Raw genomic sequence first — 14555 nt, forward strand, 5'->3', positions numbered from 1 at the left:
AAATAAAGTCGGCCTACATGTCTCCATGTCGCTATGGAAACGACATAAATAAAACAATTCATTTTGAGAAAAATTAGAAAAATGTCGCAAGAAAATTACAACGTTTTTGTTCCGTCTACTTCCCCGGAGTTAAAAAATATTGCAGATTGTGCAGTGTCCAATTTAATACCAGAAAAGTCCAAACGGCAGTACGATAAGTGTTACAATGACTTTTAAGAGCGGTGTAATAAAAATAATGTGAAAACGGTGTCGGAGAATGTTGTTTTGGCTTATTTAATGGAAAAATCAAAAACTGTGAAAAGTTCAACTTTATGGAGCACATATTCAATGTTGAAGCTCACGCTGTGACATACGGGATGGCACTGGTGTTTCTGAAATTGGTACCTTTTTTGAAAAAAAGTCAGTTGGTTATCAGGCGAAAAAGTCTAAGGTACTGACACGAGACCAGATCGATTTGCTGTATAATCTGCCCTTTTTTAGGTCATTTTAATAATGGGAATATCAGGAGCCATGCGAAGAGACGAACTAACCAAAATGTCTATCAAGGATGAACATTCTGTATTAATAGTGGCCGTTCCTGACACAAAAACTGGCATAAAACGAACTTTTACTGTCACCAATCCAGAATTTGTAAGATTATACCGCAAATATGCAGCTCTTGTTCCGTGTACTAATCCAGAGTTAAAAAAATATTATAAATTGGTGCAATGTCGCATTTGAAACCTGAAAAATCGAAACAGCAATATAAAAAATGTTACAGTGACTTTGAGACTGATGTAACAAGAAGAATGTGAAAACCGTGTCAGATAATGTTGCATAGGCTTACCTATTTACTGGAATTTATTTATTGTGGCAGGTAAATGTTAAATTCTGTTAAGATAAGTTATCACCTGCTCCCTTTTAGGTTATTTTAATCGTGGAAATATCAGATGCCGTGCGAAGAGACAAATAAACCAAAATGTCTGTTGATGCCATTCAGGATTCAGGATATGTTACTAGTTACTAGATATTTCCCTTTTTGACCGGTTAAAAATTAACCTAATTCTTCTAAATCGATAATTGGGATCCTTTTTACCGACTCGTCATTCATTAGGCGACCACTCCATTTGAAATTGGCGGGAACTTCAAACCAGATGAAAATTCTGTACTAATAGCGGCCGTTCCTGGCACAAAAACTGGCATAAATCAAACTTTAACTGTACCCAATCCAGATTTTGTAAGATCACACGGCAAATATAGAGATAGATATGTTGTAATTGTGATAATAAATAAATATTGAAATGACTTTTACTTTTACGGCCGTCGTCAAGGCAACGGCTGCGAAATTCAATTTCGCGGCCTGCTCAAGGCACGCGAAGTGCTCATTTCGCGTACGGTTGCACACAAAAACTGTTATCGGCCTGACCGGCCGTTTGCAGGCGAGGTCACCAGAAGACCGATAACTCAACCCGAAAAAAAAAACGTTCTGTCTGAAACGACGCGCTGGCTTCGCGAAAACTAAAAAATTTTTCTATCACCCTAGCCTTGATCGTCACGGGGCTGTCGACGTCTCTGAAGACCTGGACGTTCCTCGGGTCCACGGTGGACGACGAAATCCAGGCGTGGAATTTGACTCCGCACTCCGGCGTTTGGTTCTTCACGAACTTTTCGTCGGGGATCCGTAAATCCGCTCCTCGGCGTCTGGGTTTGGACTTCCTGGACTCTTCTTCCAGCCTCACCCTCCTCGGACCCTCGACGTCTCCACACCCTTTTCTCGCCGTTTCAGTCCCTTTCACAGCCCCGCACCGCTCTGACCTCCCTTACCAAAGACCAAAGACCAAAAGCCCCCCCCCACACTCTTTCCTGTCTTTTAAGGTTTCGCCTCTCTCAATTTGGGTTATTATTTTTATGTCAGTCGAATGACAAATCGCCCAAAATTCCATGTCCGCAATGGTACAGTTGGTGCAAAAAAAAAAACGGGAACTGTCAGAATAAAATTGACACATTTTTCCAATTTTTCCATAGTGTGAAACCTTCTTACGAGAGATTGTTAGAATTAACGTCAAAATTCAATGACATTTTTAAAAATTATTTGATAAGTATTGTTAAGTAGACAATTAATTGACAAATGAAATGGACAAAATCAAATTTACATCTGGAAAATTTTCGTTTCCCGATTTTTTTGCAACCAGTAACTGTAAAAATAAGTACGGAACGGAATGAGAGCTCCGTTCCAACGAACTTCAAAAATAACAATCGTTGGAAAGTGGAACAAAAAGAAACCGAAACCGGTTTTGCCTAAAGATACTCATCGGCTGACATAGTTTTATGGCCAAAGCTGCCATTGCGAGTTGCGACATTTTTATAGTGGTCATTTCCGCTTCCTAATATGGAGCCTTTGGCGTGCTTGTGTTGGTGGGTTGGCAGCCCGACCTGTCAAGACTGTCAGTTTTGTTCGATATTTGCATTTGACGTGTTATTTAAAATTTTCTACTTGTTTATTTACTGTAGTCGTCGCATTAAAAAAAAAACCGTGCGATTGTCGAATTCCTCGCCAAGCGCACCACCACCCGGAAGATGTCTTTGTCGATAATCTCGGTGTTTTAAGTGAAACCGAACCGATGGAGCCGACTAGCGAGGACTCGAGTTCTTTCGAACAGTTTGGCGAAGAGGTGGCCGACTTCACCGATACGTCCGAGAATCCGCCGAGGGGCCACTTTTACTCGGTGTACATCCCGCCGGACGTGCGACAAAAGGGGGCCCAAGCGTGTAAGTGCATCTACAAAGACAAGGTGGAGGCCATGAAGGTGGTGAAGAAGACGAAAAAGGCCAGGTTCAAGCATTTCGAGTATTTTCACGAAGCGTTGAAATTCGCCACCGCGGGCGCCGTCGATCCGCCCAAGCCGTCGCAGGCCATCAACGGGTCCGTGGTCAAAACCATCAGCTTGAACGCGCAGCTCGTCAACGAGCGCTTGAGCCCGTTCAAGGGGCCCAAGCCCCAGGATCTGGTCAAGCTGCGGAAGGCGATCGAGACCGGCGACGTGGACTCTTTTCGACAAGCCGTGTGGGAGAACCCGCGCTACCTCGTCAGCAACGGAGACACCCCCTCGATCCTCCAGGTAAAGTCACGGCCGAGCGACATAAAACAAAATAAACATTAGAACGTCTGCACCCAGGAAAATCGATTCGTGTCGCGTTAACGGGTCCGAGCCGGTTTTTAGGTTATGTTTCCTCGATTCAAATCTTACTACCGAACGATTTTTATCCCAAACGCGACAATCAAAATATGATTCGGCTTTATGTTTTAAACCTCAATTTCAAAGTCACCCCCTCGTGCGTTTTTTCCGACGCCAGAGGGTGACCAGATTTTTTTGTTTAATTGTAGGAAGGCTTCCGCTATAACGCCCTCCACGTGGCCGCTAAGGCGAAGAACGGAGTTTTAGCCGAATTAATACTCAATACAATCTCCAATCCAAAATTCGTGAGACTCTTATACGGTGACGATCTCTTGGAGAATATCGAGAGTAGAATGCAGGTTTTATTAGATTTGTACCTCAACACCCCCGACAAAGGACTGAACGAGACGCCGCTCCATTTCGCCTCAAAATTCGGAGCGGTAGACGTGGTTGAGGTCCTGGTCTCATTTCCAGAGTGTGATAAAATGTTGAAAAATAAATACGGACAAACACCAGACATGGTAACTGAATTGGTGCAATAAACCAAACAAATTTCACACCTTTCGCTTGTAGATTATTTGTGATCGGTGCGACAATAAAGAGGAACTAGGAGTGGTGAAGAAGAAGATCGCTTTGCATCTAGAGAACTGTTACTATGTGCCTGTTTTGAGAGCCGACGACAACAGTGTGACGCCACTGGTCGGAGAGCCTTTCTCGCCGGGAAGATCACCGGTTCGTGGCCGCCCCCAACCCGCTTGACCTAATCGATTGTTTGCAGGTCGTGAACAAAGACCCGCTGAGTCCGCGTCTGGAGATTCACGCGTTCGCCGGACCCATGAACAAAGAGGGGGCGGAGCAGTTCCGCAAAGTGTGGAAGACTCCGCCCCGCGCCACCGCTCCGATCAAGAGAAAAGTCGACGATTCGTTCGATTCGGTCGTCGCTCTGCGGTACACCGATCCGTCGAAGGGGCTGGAGCGGCTGGGGCAGAAGCTCGCCAACCAGTTCGAGGTGAACTGGAAGGAGTACTGGTCGTTCTTGGATTGCTTCGTGGACGTCGCCTCCGACGAGGGTCTGATCTTGCTCGAGAATTACTTGGCCGCCAGAGTGGCCACCGTGGACAAGTCGTATCCGTCTTCGCCCGACTCGGCCGACGAGTCCAAGAAACCCATCAGCACCATCGCCGAGTTGTGCGTCCGCATGCAGAATTGCACTCTGGAGGACGACGCCTGTCAGAATCCGGACTTTTGCGCGTACTTGTGCGTGGAGAAGGCATGCAACGTGTTCGCCAACCGCATCGCCAACGAGATTTACCACAGAATTTACGACAATTTCCACTCGCAGGTGATGCTGTTGGAGCTCCAGGCCAAACAAGTAGAACTCTTGGTTTTAAGTTATATGGACGATTGTAGGTTTAATAAAGTCAATTTCTCACAGTTGCATCCCCGGTTGGGTTTGTTGACCGGTCAGAAAATGTGTTATTTCGTTAAAAAAAACTACAGGCCGGATTTCATCAGCTCGATGAACAAGTTCCTGACCGAGTGTGTCAGGGCGTTCGATTGTTTCTCGTCCGACGACGAGGGGAACTACCCCAAGGACAACAAACCCACCTCGACCAAAAAACAGTTGATCTGTCTGATGCAGAACATTTTAAACAATTTTAACTTGGAGACTGAATCGCGTGTAGAACTCGACGAAGAGAATAGCTGTCGGGACGCCTGGAACAAGACTAAAGAGTGCAGTTGCGTCTTTCATTTTAAGAGACCGCGGAGAACAATGGGATTGAGCAGGAGCAACAGCTCCAAGCATTCGCACAAACCCGCGTCGAAATTATCAAAGAAATTATTTTACGACGACCAAAAGAGTGGTAAGTGTGTCGGCATTCGGTGTGGGTCTTGTATCCAAGATGTGTTTGCAGCTGACCATGTGATAGAAGACTCCTCTTCTTCCGAAGAAGAATTCTTCACCCCGCCGGGCAGCCCCACCCACCTTAGTGATTCCGACAACGAAGACGACTTCAGTGACGTGCAGCTCCTCTCCGAGGTGTTCGTAGAGAATGGGACTCCGACCAAGACGGATTACGCCCTTTTCAAAGCGTTAAAGTGTGCCAACTGCCAGATAACTCCGGGGAAGTACCCGAACATATACAGGTGGTACCACAACGTGGGGCTCTACTCGGACGCGGAACGGGAAAGGTGGGTTGTGGCGGCGGTTTGACTTTTTGACGACCGCGCGATTTTCAGCTGGCCCCGTCCCAAGTCGAAAAACCACTCGAATAGCTTCGCGACGCCGCCCCACCACGTCCAATCCAAAGTCTCTTACCACACGCCTCCTTCCAGTTCTTGGCTCCGGATCACGGGAGCGAATTCACCCAGGGCGAGTCCTCAAAGCAAAATTAATTTGTAAGGTAATAAAATCTCTCGTGATTGTGTCATTTCAGTTTTAGTTTCTTGTCTTGCATTTTTTTAATGAAATGTCTAACGGAGAGGTTTTTATTTTTTAAGACACCGTGTGCAGGTTGTGCCTAAAAACATAAAAATGAGTGTCAATTTATATAGTTATGTATTATACTTTGTACAAACATTTCTATTTTGTTAATTGTTTCACGTGAGTGACATAAACTATTTTGTAACAAAATCATTTCATTTTTAATCGCTTAAACTTTACGTCCAGTTCGTCGCTCTCGCGCTCCAACTCGCGCAGCTTCGACCTGACCTGTTTCAGGACTTCCCCGGTCAGATTCTCCGACGGTTCGTCGCTGGAGAAGTCGCGCTCTTGCCCTGAAATGCAAACTGTAATCGACGAATCCGGACAAGGAAGAGGGACGAACCTTGCTGCAAGTTGATCTGGCTGGAACGCACGAGACAGGTGTTTAAAAAGTCGATATTCAAGCGCGAGTTGTGCAGGTCTTTGGTCAGGGAATTTAGCTTCGAGTTGAGACGCTCGATTTCGGTGGTTTTCTCTTGGTTGACGCGTTCCAATCTCGAGATTTCTTCCCGCAATTCTTCGTTTCTTTGCAAAGTGTTGTGACACGATTCCGTGCAGTGCTTCAGGAGGCAGGTCTCAACTTTCTGTTCGCCGAACGCCTTCTCCAGTTCCCGTTGTAATCTCGCCACCTCCTCGAGCTTCTCTTCGATTTGAGTCTCCCTCAGATTAAGCGACTGCTCCTGCAGAATCGCTTGATTCAAGCGTTTTCGCGTGTCTTTCAGCTCGTTCTTCAGTTTTTTATTGTCTCTCTTGTACAGCAGTTGCTCTTCCATCAGTCGTCCAATCTGATTGTTTCTCTCCGAGATCTGCGCTTGCAGCTCTTCGATTTGTCTCTCCGTAGGTCTCCCTTGGGCAACCTCTCCTTCGATTTTTTTCCGCACTACATCCTCCACACTCGGGGAAACCCCCAGGACTCGCAACACTGTGCCCAAATAATCGCCGCCGTTGTCTACATTCGACACTTCAACCGTGTCAATTTTGGAATTGACCAAACAATTCAACAGAGATCCCTGATTTCTGAAGTAGTGTCCCGCGATTCTGAGACTTTCCGTGCTGGTTTTGGATATTCCGATCAGTTCCAAAACGTTGAGGAGGCTGTCTTGGTCGAAGCGCCACGTCTCGTCGTGGCAGTGCGCCTCGAACAGAGAGAAAGGCAACTGACTCGCCACTCCGGGTACTTCCGTACTGAAAATTGACAATGTATAGTGACAGCCCTCGCGGAGTAAATGCTCGGCAATTACGAGGCTGAAGGCTTGTTTCGACAAAGAGAAATTGGCTTTGTTGTGGTCGATCTTGCCTACTGTCGTGTTTCTGAGCTCCTTTATCATGAGCACTCGGAGGTAGGACCGCAGGTCGGACACTAAACCCTTCTCCTCGAACCAAGTGTACAACATCCGCTGGAACTCTTTCGAGGACATTTGAGTCGTAGGCGTTTTCAGTAACGCTGGAGATATGTTTTGGAGGTTTTCAGTTTGCATTTTGTTACACTTCACTCAAACACTAGTGACAGATGTCGGTGTTTGTATTGTGTTGTCATGACAACGGCAATTGTTTAAACGGCCCAATTCTGTAATTTTCAATAGTTATTTGCACACGTTATGAAAGTCATACTTTTCTCACGAATTTGCAGAATGATTAACGAGGACGTAGCCCGAGGTAATCAAGCAAATAAGAAAAAAGTGAAAAAAAGAAACTTTCATAACGTGTCGTACACACTATTTTTTTGCATATCGATGTACTTAAGCTGAGAAATTTGGTTCAAAAGGATTTATGAAAAATTACAAAAAAAAGTAGGTATGCTGTGACAATCAAGAAATGGAATAAAATGATGCAAAAAAGTACTACTTTCACTACGATTTTTCGTGTAAAAAAGTGTCACTTTCATTACGTATGCACAAAAAAAAATTTCAATTACGTCAATTTAAATCATTGAACGAATTTAATAACTTTTCAAATTATTTTTCAGGTTTTTAATCTGCATTTTGTCACATTTCATTCAAATAAAGCCCGAAAGTGTTGGTGTCTCTTATCTATGGTTGTTGTGTTGCTATGACAACAGTTGTTAAAATGGCAGACTGTTGACAGGTGCAAAAGTAATTTAAAACATTCGGGTTTATTAATTTTATAAAAGTACAAAATGTCGAGCCAACTATAAATATATCAAATACTATAAATATCGATAGGTATTTGTACTTAACGGACGGATCGTTTGGGTTATCACTGGGTCGTTGCACTGTCGAAGGTCAACGCCCCACCAGGCATTTATTTACGAATTGCGACAACAAAGGAGTCGCCGCCGGTCCAATCTGCTCTCAAACAACCCCAAAATGCACGACTTTAATTTTGGGCTGTTCTTCTCCCTCGCTCCCGTCCTTCCTCATGGGGGTGAAATCCTTGAGGTAGTCCTCATTGGGGTGACAGAGCGGTAAACTGTCGGCTAGTTCTTTTTGGGGGTCGGTCAGGTGCGGCGGGGGCGGCGGCCTGACCGGTCTTTTAATCTCCGGAACTATGAACGCCGTCACCGTGTCGGAAAACTTGACTTTGGCTTGCGGCTTCTTCACCGCCCCCGTATAGCTCGCTTGTCCCGAGGTGGACGGCAGCGGAGGCGGCGGGATCGCGGGCTTGATCGGCGCGAACGAATTCTTGTAACTGTTCAAATTCGGGCGAGTTTGCGCGACTTTCCCGACGTAGGGGATCCCCAGATTGGGCAAGGGTGGCGCGAAGGGCAAAGGCGGCGCCGGAACGTTGCTCCCAAAATTGAAATTGGTCCGGACGAAATTCGCGGGGATCTGTGGCGCCCTGACGAAGGTGGCCCGCGGAGCGTACCCCACGTTGGGCACCGGCGGGACGAAGTTCCTGTAGGTCTTGGGCTGCGCTTGGTTGAAATTCGTGGTGAGGAAATTCTCGTTGGAGGTTTCAGTCTTCGGTGCGAACTCGTCGATTTCTTCGCTGCTTCCGGAGTCGGAGCACTGGGAGCACGACGAACGAGTGCAATTCGAGGCCTCGCTCGAGCACCGACTCAAGAGCGCCGAAGCTTGGGCGCGGGCGGCGGCGGCCATCTCCGTCTCGCCGATGGTGACGGCGATGTAGTGCAAGTCCATGAACAAATCGTGATGCCCCAGGTCCACCGCCAACAAAAAGGCGGTCTCGAACATGTTGGCGCGCACCAGCTGGTGGAAAAATCGCCGAGTGAGGGAGAAGACTTGGGTGAAGAACCGGTTGCGAATCTCGCTGTTGAGGGGCACCGCGGGGCTGTGAAAGCACCCCAAAGCGTCCTGAAGGAACTTCGCCACCTCTTCCGTCATCGGACGCGACAACAGATACGCGACGACTTTCTGCAAAATATTGAAACTCTCTTCGTTGAACTCCCAACTCAACAGGAGTCGAATGGCCTTGTCAACCTTGCCCATCTTGAGGTACCTCTGGGCTAGGGCCTTGAAACTCAAGGCTCGATCGATCTGGGAGATGAGCAACATCGGACCTTGCTCCAACGCCAGGACCAGATCTTTGGGGCCCCAACTGAGCGAGCTCACCGTGAACTGCACGTTAAAGTACCCCGACAAGTCGACCAGAGCCGTGGGGGTGCAGTCCTCGCCCATGATCTGCGACTTGATGCTGTTCAGAGCCGTGTCGAAGTACTGCAGCTGTCCTCTTTCGTTCAATATCACAACTACCGCCCCCGAGGGGTTCCACCTGGCGAACTTGGGAATAAACAACGACTTGACCGTCCTGGTGGAGCCCCTGTTGCGGTCCAACAGAGCCAAAGACCCGTCGATGCAACCGATCAGTAATCTGTCCTCGGTTTCGTTCAAAGCGCAACAACTGACTTGCGTTTGCAGCGGGACAGAGATCACGGATATCCGCTTAAGACTGGACCCCACCAACTCCAAACTGCTCACTTCCACCGAGACTGAGCCCCGGAGCGTTACTTTCTGCTCTATCAAAATGACCGTCCTTTTGGTGGTTCTGCTGACGACGACGTCGATAGGGTCACCGTCTGTTTTTTTGTAGGCTAGTAATTCGGGGCCGCGTGCCCCTACCCAGTACAAGTGCAGGTTGGCTCTTTGGTAGTCTTTGCCGAGGGGGCTCCAGGGCTGGGGGTGTTCGGCTTCGGACTTGCCCCACACCGCCAACCAGTCGCTGTGGAAGTTCAAGTGGCGGCGGGGGCCCCCTTCGACGATCCAGCCGTCTTTCCACTGGCCCCCGTAACCCAACACGTGACCGTCGTTACAAATGCAGATTATCTGTTGGCCCAAGATAATTCCATCACACAAAATGTTGACTTGCAATTTCGCCGCGAGTTGCTTCTCAAAACTTATACTGAGCAAGTCGCCGGTTTTGATGTTGATGGTGAGGTTCACGAGGACGCCTGTTGACAATAACAGTTGCAACTGATTGTCTGACCAAGCAAAACAAACTATTTTGTTATGCAAGAGATATTCCTAAAAAAAAAATTTAAATTGTGGGAAGCACGCATTAAAAAAATTCAACCTCTAGTTCTTTGAGTCTGTCTCGCAGTTTTTGTGGGCGCTTGTTGGGAAAATGCCACACTACACCTCTCTGTTCACAATATTTCTTTTTACTGAGGTAGCAAAGGGTGTCAGTGGAGTCCTTCTTTGAGTAATATCTAAAATAGGAGATTTCGTAATTTGAAACGTGGGGTTTGATGCAGTTTAATACTTGAACGATCCAAAATCTGTGTGCTTGACTATCACATCTTCTTGGGTGCTCCAGAAATGTATTTCACTAAGTAGGGTTAACATCGTCTGTTGTTAAATTCATTTACAATAAATGATACCAAATGAAAAGCACTCGTTTTTATTTTCCATTACTTTACAGAAACGTAATAAAATATGTGAAATTTGTTGAAATGGGGCACTTCCTTTCGTTTCCAGTCACCACACAAAATATTAGGTCTTCCGGAGTTTCGGATCGATTTGGACGATTGAACAATTTTTTTACGATAACACGCGTGAAACAATTTTCTGTTTAACACGATCCTCGAACTCCGATGAACAATTTCTTGTAATCTGTGGAGTACTACGAACAAATTACTCGTAGAGTGATAAAGTTAAACAGGGTCCGAGCGTCCCGTGGACAGAAAGACTTGTACCGTCGCGACATAACCTAACCTCACTTTCACCTAGATAGAGGTTATTAGAAAATAGGGAAATGTTTTCACTGTCGAATAGTTCTCGTTTCGCTTTGAGTCGGCCGTTGAGAAGTACTGGACGCAGAAAAAGAAAAAAAAGCACAATTTATCTGTTTATTTTGTAGATTTGCGTAAATTTTCGAGCGCGCCTCCCGAGTCTCAAGAACAAGCAAACCCCCGAAGCAGAATTGACACCAGTCGCAGAAATGTCGTGGATCTTAGACGCATCTACCCGGAGTTTTTACCGGACCCCAAAACCGAATTCAGGAATCCTCTCAGAGAAAAACTGGAACGTAGTGACATGATCGCGAGACGCTCCGTCATAGACATCCCCGAATTCTACGTAGGGTCAATCCTCGCGGTGACATCATCCGACCCCCACACGCCGGGCAAACACCACCGATTCGTCGGAATCTGCATTAAACGCGAGGGGTGCGGCTTGAGGGCGACTTTCATCTTGAGAAACGTGATAGACCACCAGGGGGTCGAAATAAATTACGAAATGTACGACCCCACCATTAAAAGTATCGACGTGTTACGACTAGAAAAGCGGCTAGACGGCGAACTGCTGTATTTACGCGACGCGCTGCCCGAGTACAGCACTTTTGACCCCAACATGGACGTCGAGATTTTAGCGGAAGGTGCGTCAGTCCCCGTCAATGACATCAAAGTGAAATTGAAGCCGAGGCCGTGGTTGGAGCGCTGGGAGCGAAAGAATCTCCAAGGCGTGCAGGATCTGGGACTGCCTGAGAAATTCTACAAGAGGGCCAAGGAGCTGGAGACTCCTTGGGAGAAATACGACTTGATGAAACAATACATGTAAGATTTGTGTTGCGTCGTTGTGGTGTTTTAAAATGTCGTTTCAGGCGTACCATTCCTGAAGAAGAACAAGTTGAGATCTACTCAGAGGTGCAGTCTCAGCTGCACAAATCCGACGCCGGGCAGAAGGTCAAGAGGAAGAGAACGTTTGTCAAGCCAACCAAGTTGGCATAATGCGTTTGTATTTATTAAATGAAATATACATTAATTTGCAATAAGCCATTTGATAGCAACAATATTTGGTTTTTATGGTATATACATACACGAATTAAATAACATTCAATTAAGTGTGCTATGTACAAAGATTTTTCTTAAAAAATAATTTTATAAAACATCTGTTGCAGCAGCGTTTTATAAAAAAATCAGTCCACAAAAGAAACAAGAAAAAATCTAATACTGAAAATATTTGAAACGTTTTTCCCGTAATAATAATTATGTAATTACAGCCTAGAAAAACCACTTTAGAATAGTATTGAACACAGTTCATTTATCTGAAAGAAAAATGTCCCAATATTCCTATGTTACGAGAGAAAAGACGAAATAATTTAAGTTGACGCTTTTTCATGGCACATTCTCCCTGCCACTGACTTAAGTAAGAATGTTTCGAAAAGCGTTCGTTTCGTGTGAATTCAAATAAATCCGAATCTATTGCATTTTCGATACTTCAAATCTAGTACTGACTAGTTCTTCGTCCGAGTCTAGGATGGGAAGGGCTGGATCGCTTTTGATGTTCTCCTCCAGCCACTTGAGGTCGTCGTCTACCGAATTGCTCCTCGGCGAAGACGGTTTGTTGTGATGTATCCTTACCTTGACACCGTACGCGTCGTTGACCAACTGTTCTTCCTCTTCGTCCTCTCCCGTGTCCAAGAGCGGCACGAAGGCGTATCTCTGGTTGTTATTGGTGGGCCTCCAGAGAATCATGATGACCAAGAGCAGAGCCGAAAACAAGATGTGCCAGTAGGCCTCCTCCAACCACAGATTCTTCCACACCACCAGACACTGCACGATCTTGTGCGTCTTGATCGAGTACAACATGAAACAAATCGAAGCGATGACGGCGAAGATGAGGGTGTTGGTGAAGTGGCGATAGAGCGAGAGCTTGATCTCGTTCCTGCGCAGCCGCAGCGTCCTGGTCGTGTTGACCAGAGCGCTGAAAATCCACCAACAAATCGCCGAATCCAAGACGGCGAGCGGCACGGACGCCACCAGCAGATCTCTGCTTTGGTCGTTTTTCGGCCGCATGATTCTCAAGTAGGCCTCGGAGGCGGCGAGGAAGAAGTACAAAAAACCGACACCTACGACTCTGTGCAAGGTCGAGCCCAGTCTGGGCTTGACTATGCCAAAGCCCAGGCTGACTATCACCACGAGCATCCTGGCCAGGGTGCGCTTGGCGCACGAGACCCACTCAGCGAATAGCATCGCTCCTTGCACCCGCATCCCCGTGTTGTTGATGCTCTGAAACTCGGCGTAGAAAGTCGCTTTCTCGAGCATCCCCAACAGGATCACCCCGCCGATCCAGAACTGGACGCGGAGGAGGTCGCGCCACTGCAGGAAAGACAAGATCAACCAGATTATGCCCAGGATGACGTAGAAGATGCACATGAAGCCGTAGAAGGGCAAGAGAGGCCAGTCGGCGGCCGAGAGGTAGCCGTAGTCGCTCTTCATCTCGACGTGCACGCCCACGCTCACCGGGGTCGTGTTGGTGGCGGTGGTCATTTGGAAAACTAGGACGTAGACGCCGTCGTGGGGGATGACGTAGACGGGGTGGAGGGATGGGGACGAGATCAAAGACTTTTCGTCTTTGCCCAAGGGGGCGCCGTCGATCACGATGTGGTCGCATTTGGAAGCTTTCGTGAAACGGTACACCCCGCTGGAGTTACCGCCGATCTGATTGGGTTTGACGAGCTGGAAAAACGAAATAAACTTTGACCGTTTCATCACATTTCTACTGCGCATGCGTTGCTCCAAATTCCAAGAAGTGGTCTACATGACAGTCGTTTACTCAGATGTTTACTTTTTACAAAATCGTCTCGTAAAAACTCATAAAATGCGTCACAAATGTAAATGCTTTGCATAAAAAAGATTATTAGCTAGATGTGAAAAATTCAACTTGTCACTTGAACCCCAGTGTCAGTTCATGCGTTTTTTAATCAGTTTACTTACATCAGTGGCCTCCTTCACTGTATTGCTAAAATCCCAACACGGCGACGGCACCATCACGAGTTTTACGTTAATGTCCAAATCATGCAAACGGGACTCACAGTTAACTAAAACAACAATATAAGATCTTATGTGATTGTCTTTTTTATTTGGTTACTCTTTATGAACACTTGTGCCCCTTTGTATAGACTTTTCGTTAAAACTAAGCTGTTGTACTCCTAAAAAAGGAAAAATTTGACATTCGCAAGGTTTTGCCAAAAACTCACCGAGGTCAAGTTGTAGTTCCACTTGCCCTCATCCGGGAGTCCACTGGCGGTAGACGTGAACACGAGAACGCATGTTAAAGAAAACCATGCCTTCAACATCGCAATTTGTGGAAACGATTTTTCGCAATAAAATAACCTGTCATAGGCGAAGATAATCAACAATGAAGTGTTGCCATCTTGGTTGGCGCGTAGCAACAAAATCACTAGGATTTTCAAATTTTGTTTGGACCGAGTCATGTCATTAATGTTTTTGGAAAAATCACCGTAATGAAACGATTTTTAGCTCTCGTATCATGCTTGTGTTGTGTTCATTGTGGCAGTGCCTATTTTTATCCGATATGTTCGGCAACAAGTCAGTTTGTTGGGCCAAAAAATCGAATTCTCATTGTTTTTTTTTCAGACGACAAATCTTGCACGGACTATTTCAGTTTACCCAGTTTTCAGATGACTTTCAGTAAAAAGCCCCCTCAAGAGGGTTCGGTCAACGAAGTGGAAGATAACGTACAACCAATTACGCA

General features: G+C 46.4%; 5 protein-coding genes and 1 long non-coding RNA gene across 8 annotated transcripts; 3 read left to right on the forward strand and 3 right to left on the reverse strand.

Moving 5' to 3' along the window:
* Positions 1 to 346: 346 nt before the first annotated feature.
* Positions 347 to 1284, forward strand: LOC138132797 (uncharacterized). Of its 2 annotated transcripts, XR_011160182.1 has the most exons (3): positions 347 to 430; positions 481 to 856; positions 905 to 1284. It is a non-coding gene; the product is annotated as an uncharacterized lncRNA (long non-coding RNA). The 2 variants fall into 2 exon arrangements; XR_011160181.1 differs by having other exon boundaries at positions 481 to 1284.
* Positions 1285 to 2393: 1109 nt separating this feature from the next.
* Positions 2394 to 5790, forward strand: Ankle2 (ankyrin repeat and LEM domain-containing protein 2). Its single transcript, XM_069050435.1, has 6 exons — positions 2394 to 3098; positions 3365 to 3676; positions 3729 to 3887; positions 3934 to 5020; positions 5072 to 5348; positions 5397 to 5790. The coding sequence occupies exons 1-6, from the start codon at positions 2601 to 2603 to the stop codon at positions 5557 to 5559; spliced, it is 2496 nt and encodes an 831-aa protein (XP_068906536.1). The 5' UTR covers positions 2394 to 2600; the 3' UTR covers positions 5560 to 5790.
* LOC138132786 (centriole and centriolar satellite protein OFD1-like) lies at positions 5699 to 7678 on the reverse strand. 2 transcript variants are annotated; one of them, XM_069050443.1, is made up of 3 exons: positions 7556 to 7678; positions 5984 to 7207; positions 5699 to 5933 (listed from the first exon to the last, which is right to left on the reverse strand). In XM_069050443.1, the coding sequence occupies exons 2-3, from the start codon at positions 7116 to 7118 to the stop codon at positions 5791 to 5793; spliced, it is 1278 nt and encodes a 425-aa protein (XP_068906544.1). In that variant the 5' UTR covers positions 7119 to 7207; positions 7556 to 7678; the 3' UTR covers positions 5699 to 5790. The 2 variants fall into 2 exon arrangements, with proteins under 2 accessions (XP_068906544.1, XP_068906543.1); XM_069050442.1 differs by having other exon boundaries at positions 5984 to 7588.
* Positions 7679 to 7734: 56 nt separating this feature from the next.
* On the reverse strand, positions 7735 to 10462 carry frtz (WD repeat-containing and planar cell polarity effector protein fritz). Its single transcript, XM_069050436.1, has 3 exons — positions 10321 to 10462; positions 10132 to 10267; positions 7735 to 10082 (listed from the first exon to the last, which is right to left on the reverse strand). Exons 1-3 carry the CDS (start codon positions 10401 to 10403, stop codon positions 7953 to 7955), a joined length of 2349 nt encoding a protein of 782 aa, XP_068906537.1. The 5' UTR covers positions 10404 to 10462; the 3' UTR covers positions 7735 to 7952.
* Positions 10463 to 10728: 266 nt separating this feature from the next.
* mRpL19 (mitochondrial ribosomal protein L19) lies at positions 10729 to 11847 on the forward strand. The gene is made up of 3 exons (XM_069050447.1): positions 10729 to 10864; positions 10918 to 11611; positions 11659 to 11847. Exons 1-3 carry the CDS (start codon positions 10813 to 10815, stop codon positions 11783 to 11785), a joined length of 873 nt encoding a protein of 290 aa, XP_068906548.1. The 5' UTR covers positions 10729 to 10812; the 3' UTR covers positions 11786 to 11847.
* LOC138132781 (transmembrane protein 87A) lies at positions 11759 to 14216 on the reverse strand. The gene is made up of 4 exons (XM_069050437.1): positions 14038 to 14216; positions 13929 to 13989; positions 13775 to 13878; positions 11759 to 13516 (listed from the first exon to the last, which is right to left on the reverse strand). The coding sequence occupies exons 1-4, from the start codon at positions 14134 to 14136 to the stop codon at positions 12257 to 12259; spliced, it is 1524 nt and encodes a 507-aa protein (XP_068906538.1). The 5' UTR covers positions 14137 to 14216; the 3' UTR covers positions 11759 to 12256.
* Positions 14217 to 14555: the final 339 nt, after the last annotated feature.

Source organism: Tenebrio molitor, chromosome 6 (assembly GCF_963966145.1).
Source record: "Tenebrio molitor chromosome 6, icTenMoli1.1, whole genome shotgun sequence".
Lineage (NCBI taxonomy): Eukaryota > Metazoa > Arthropoda > Insecta > Coleoptera > Tenebrionidae > Tenebrio > Tenebrio molitor.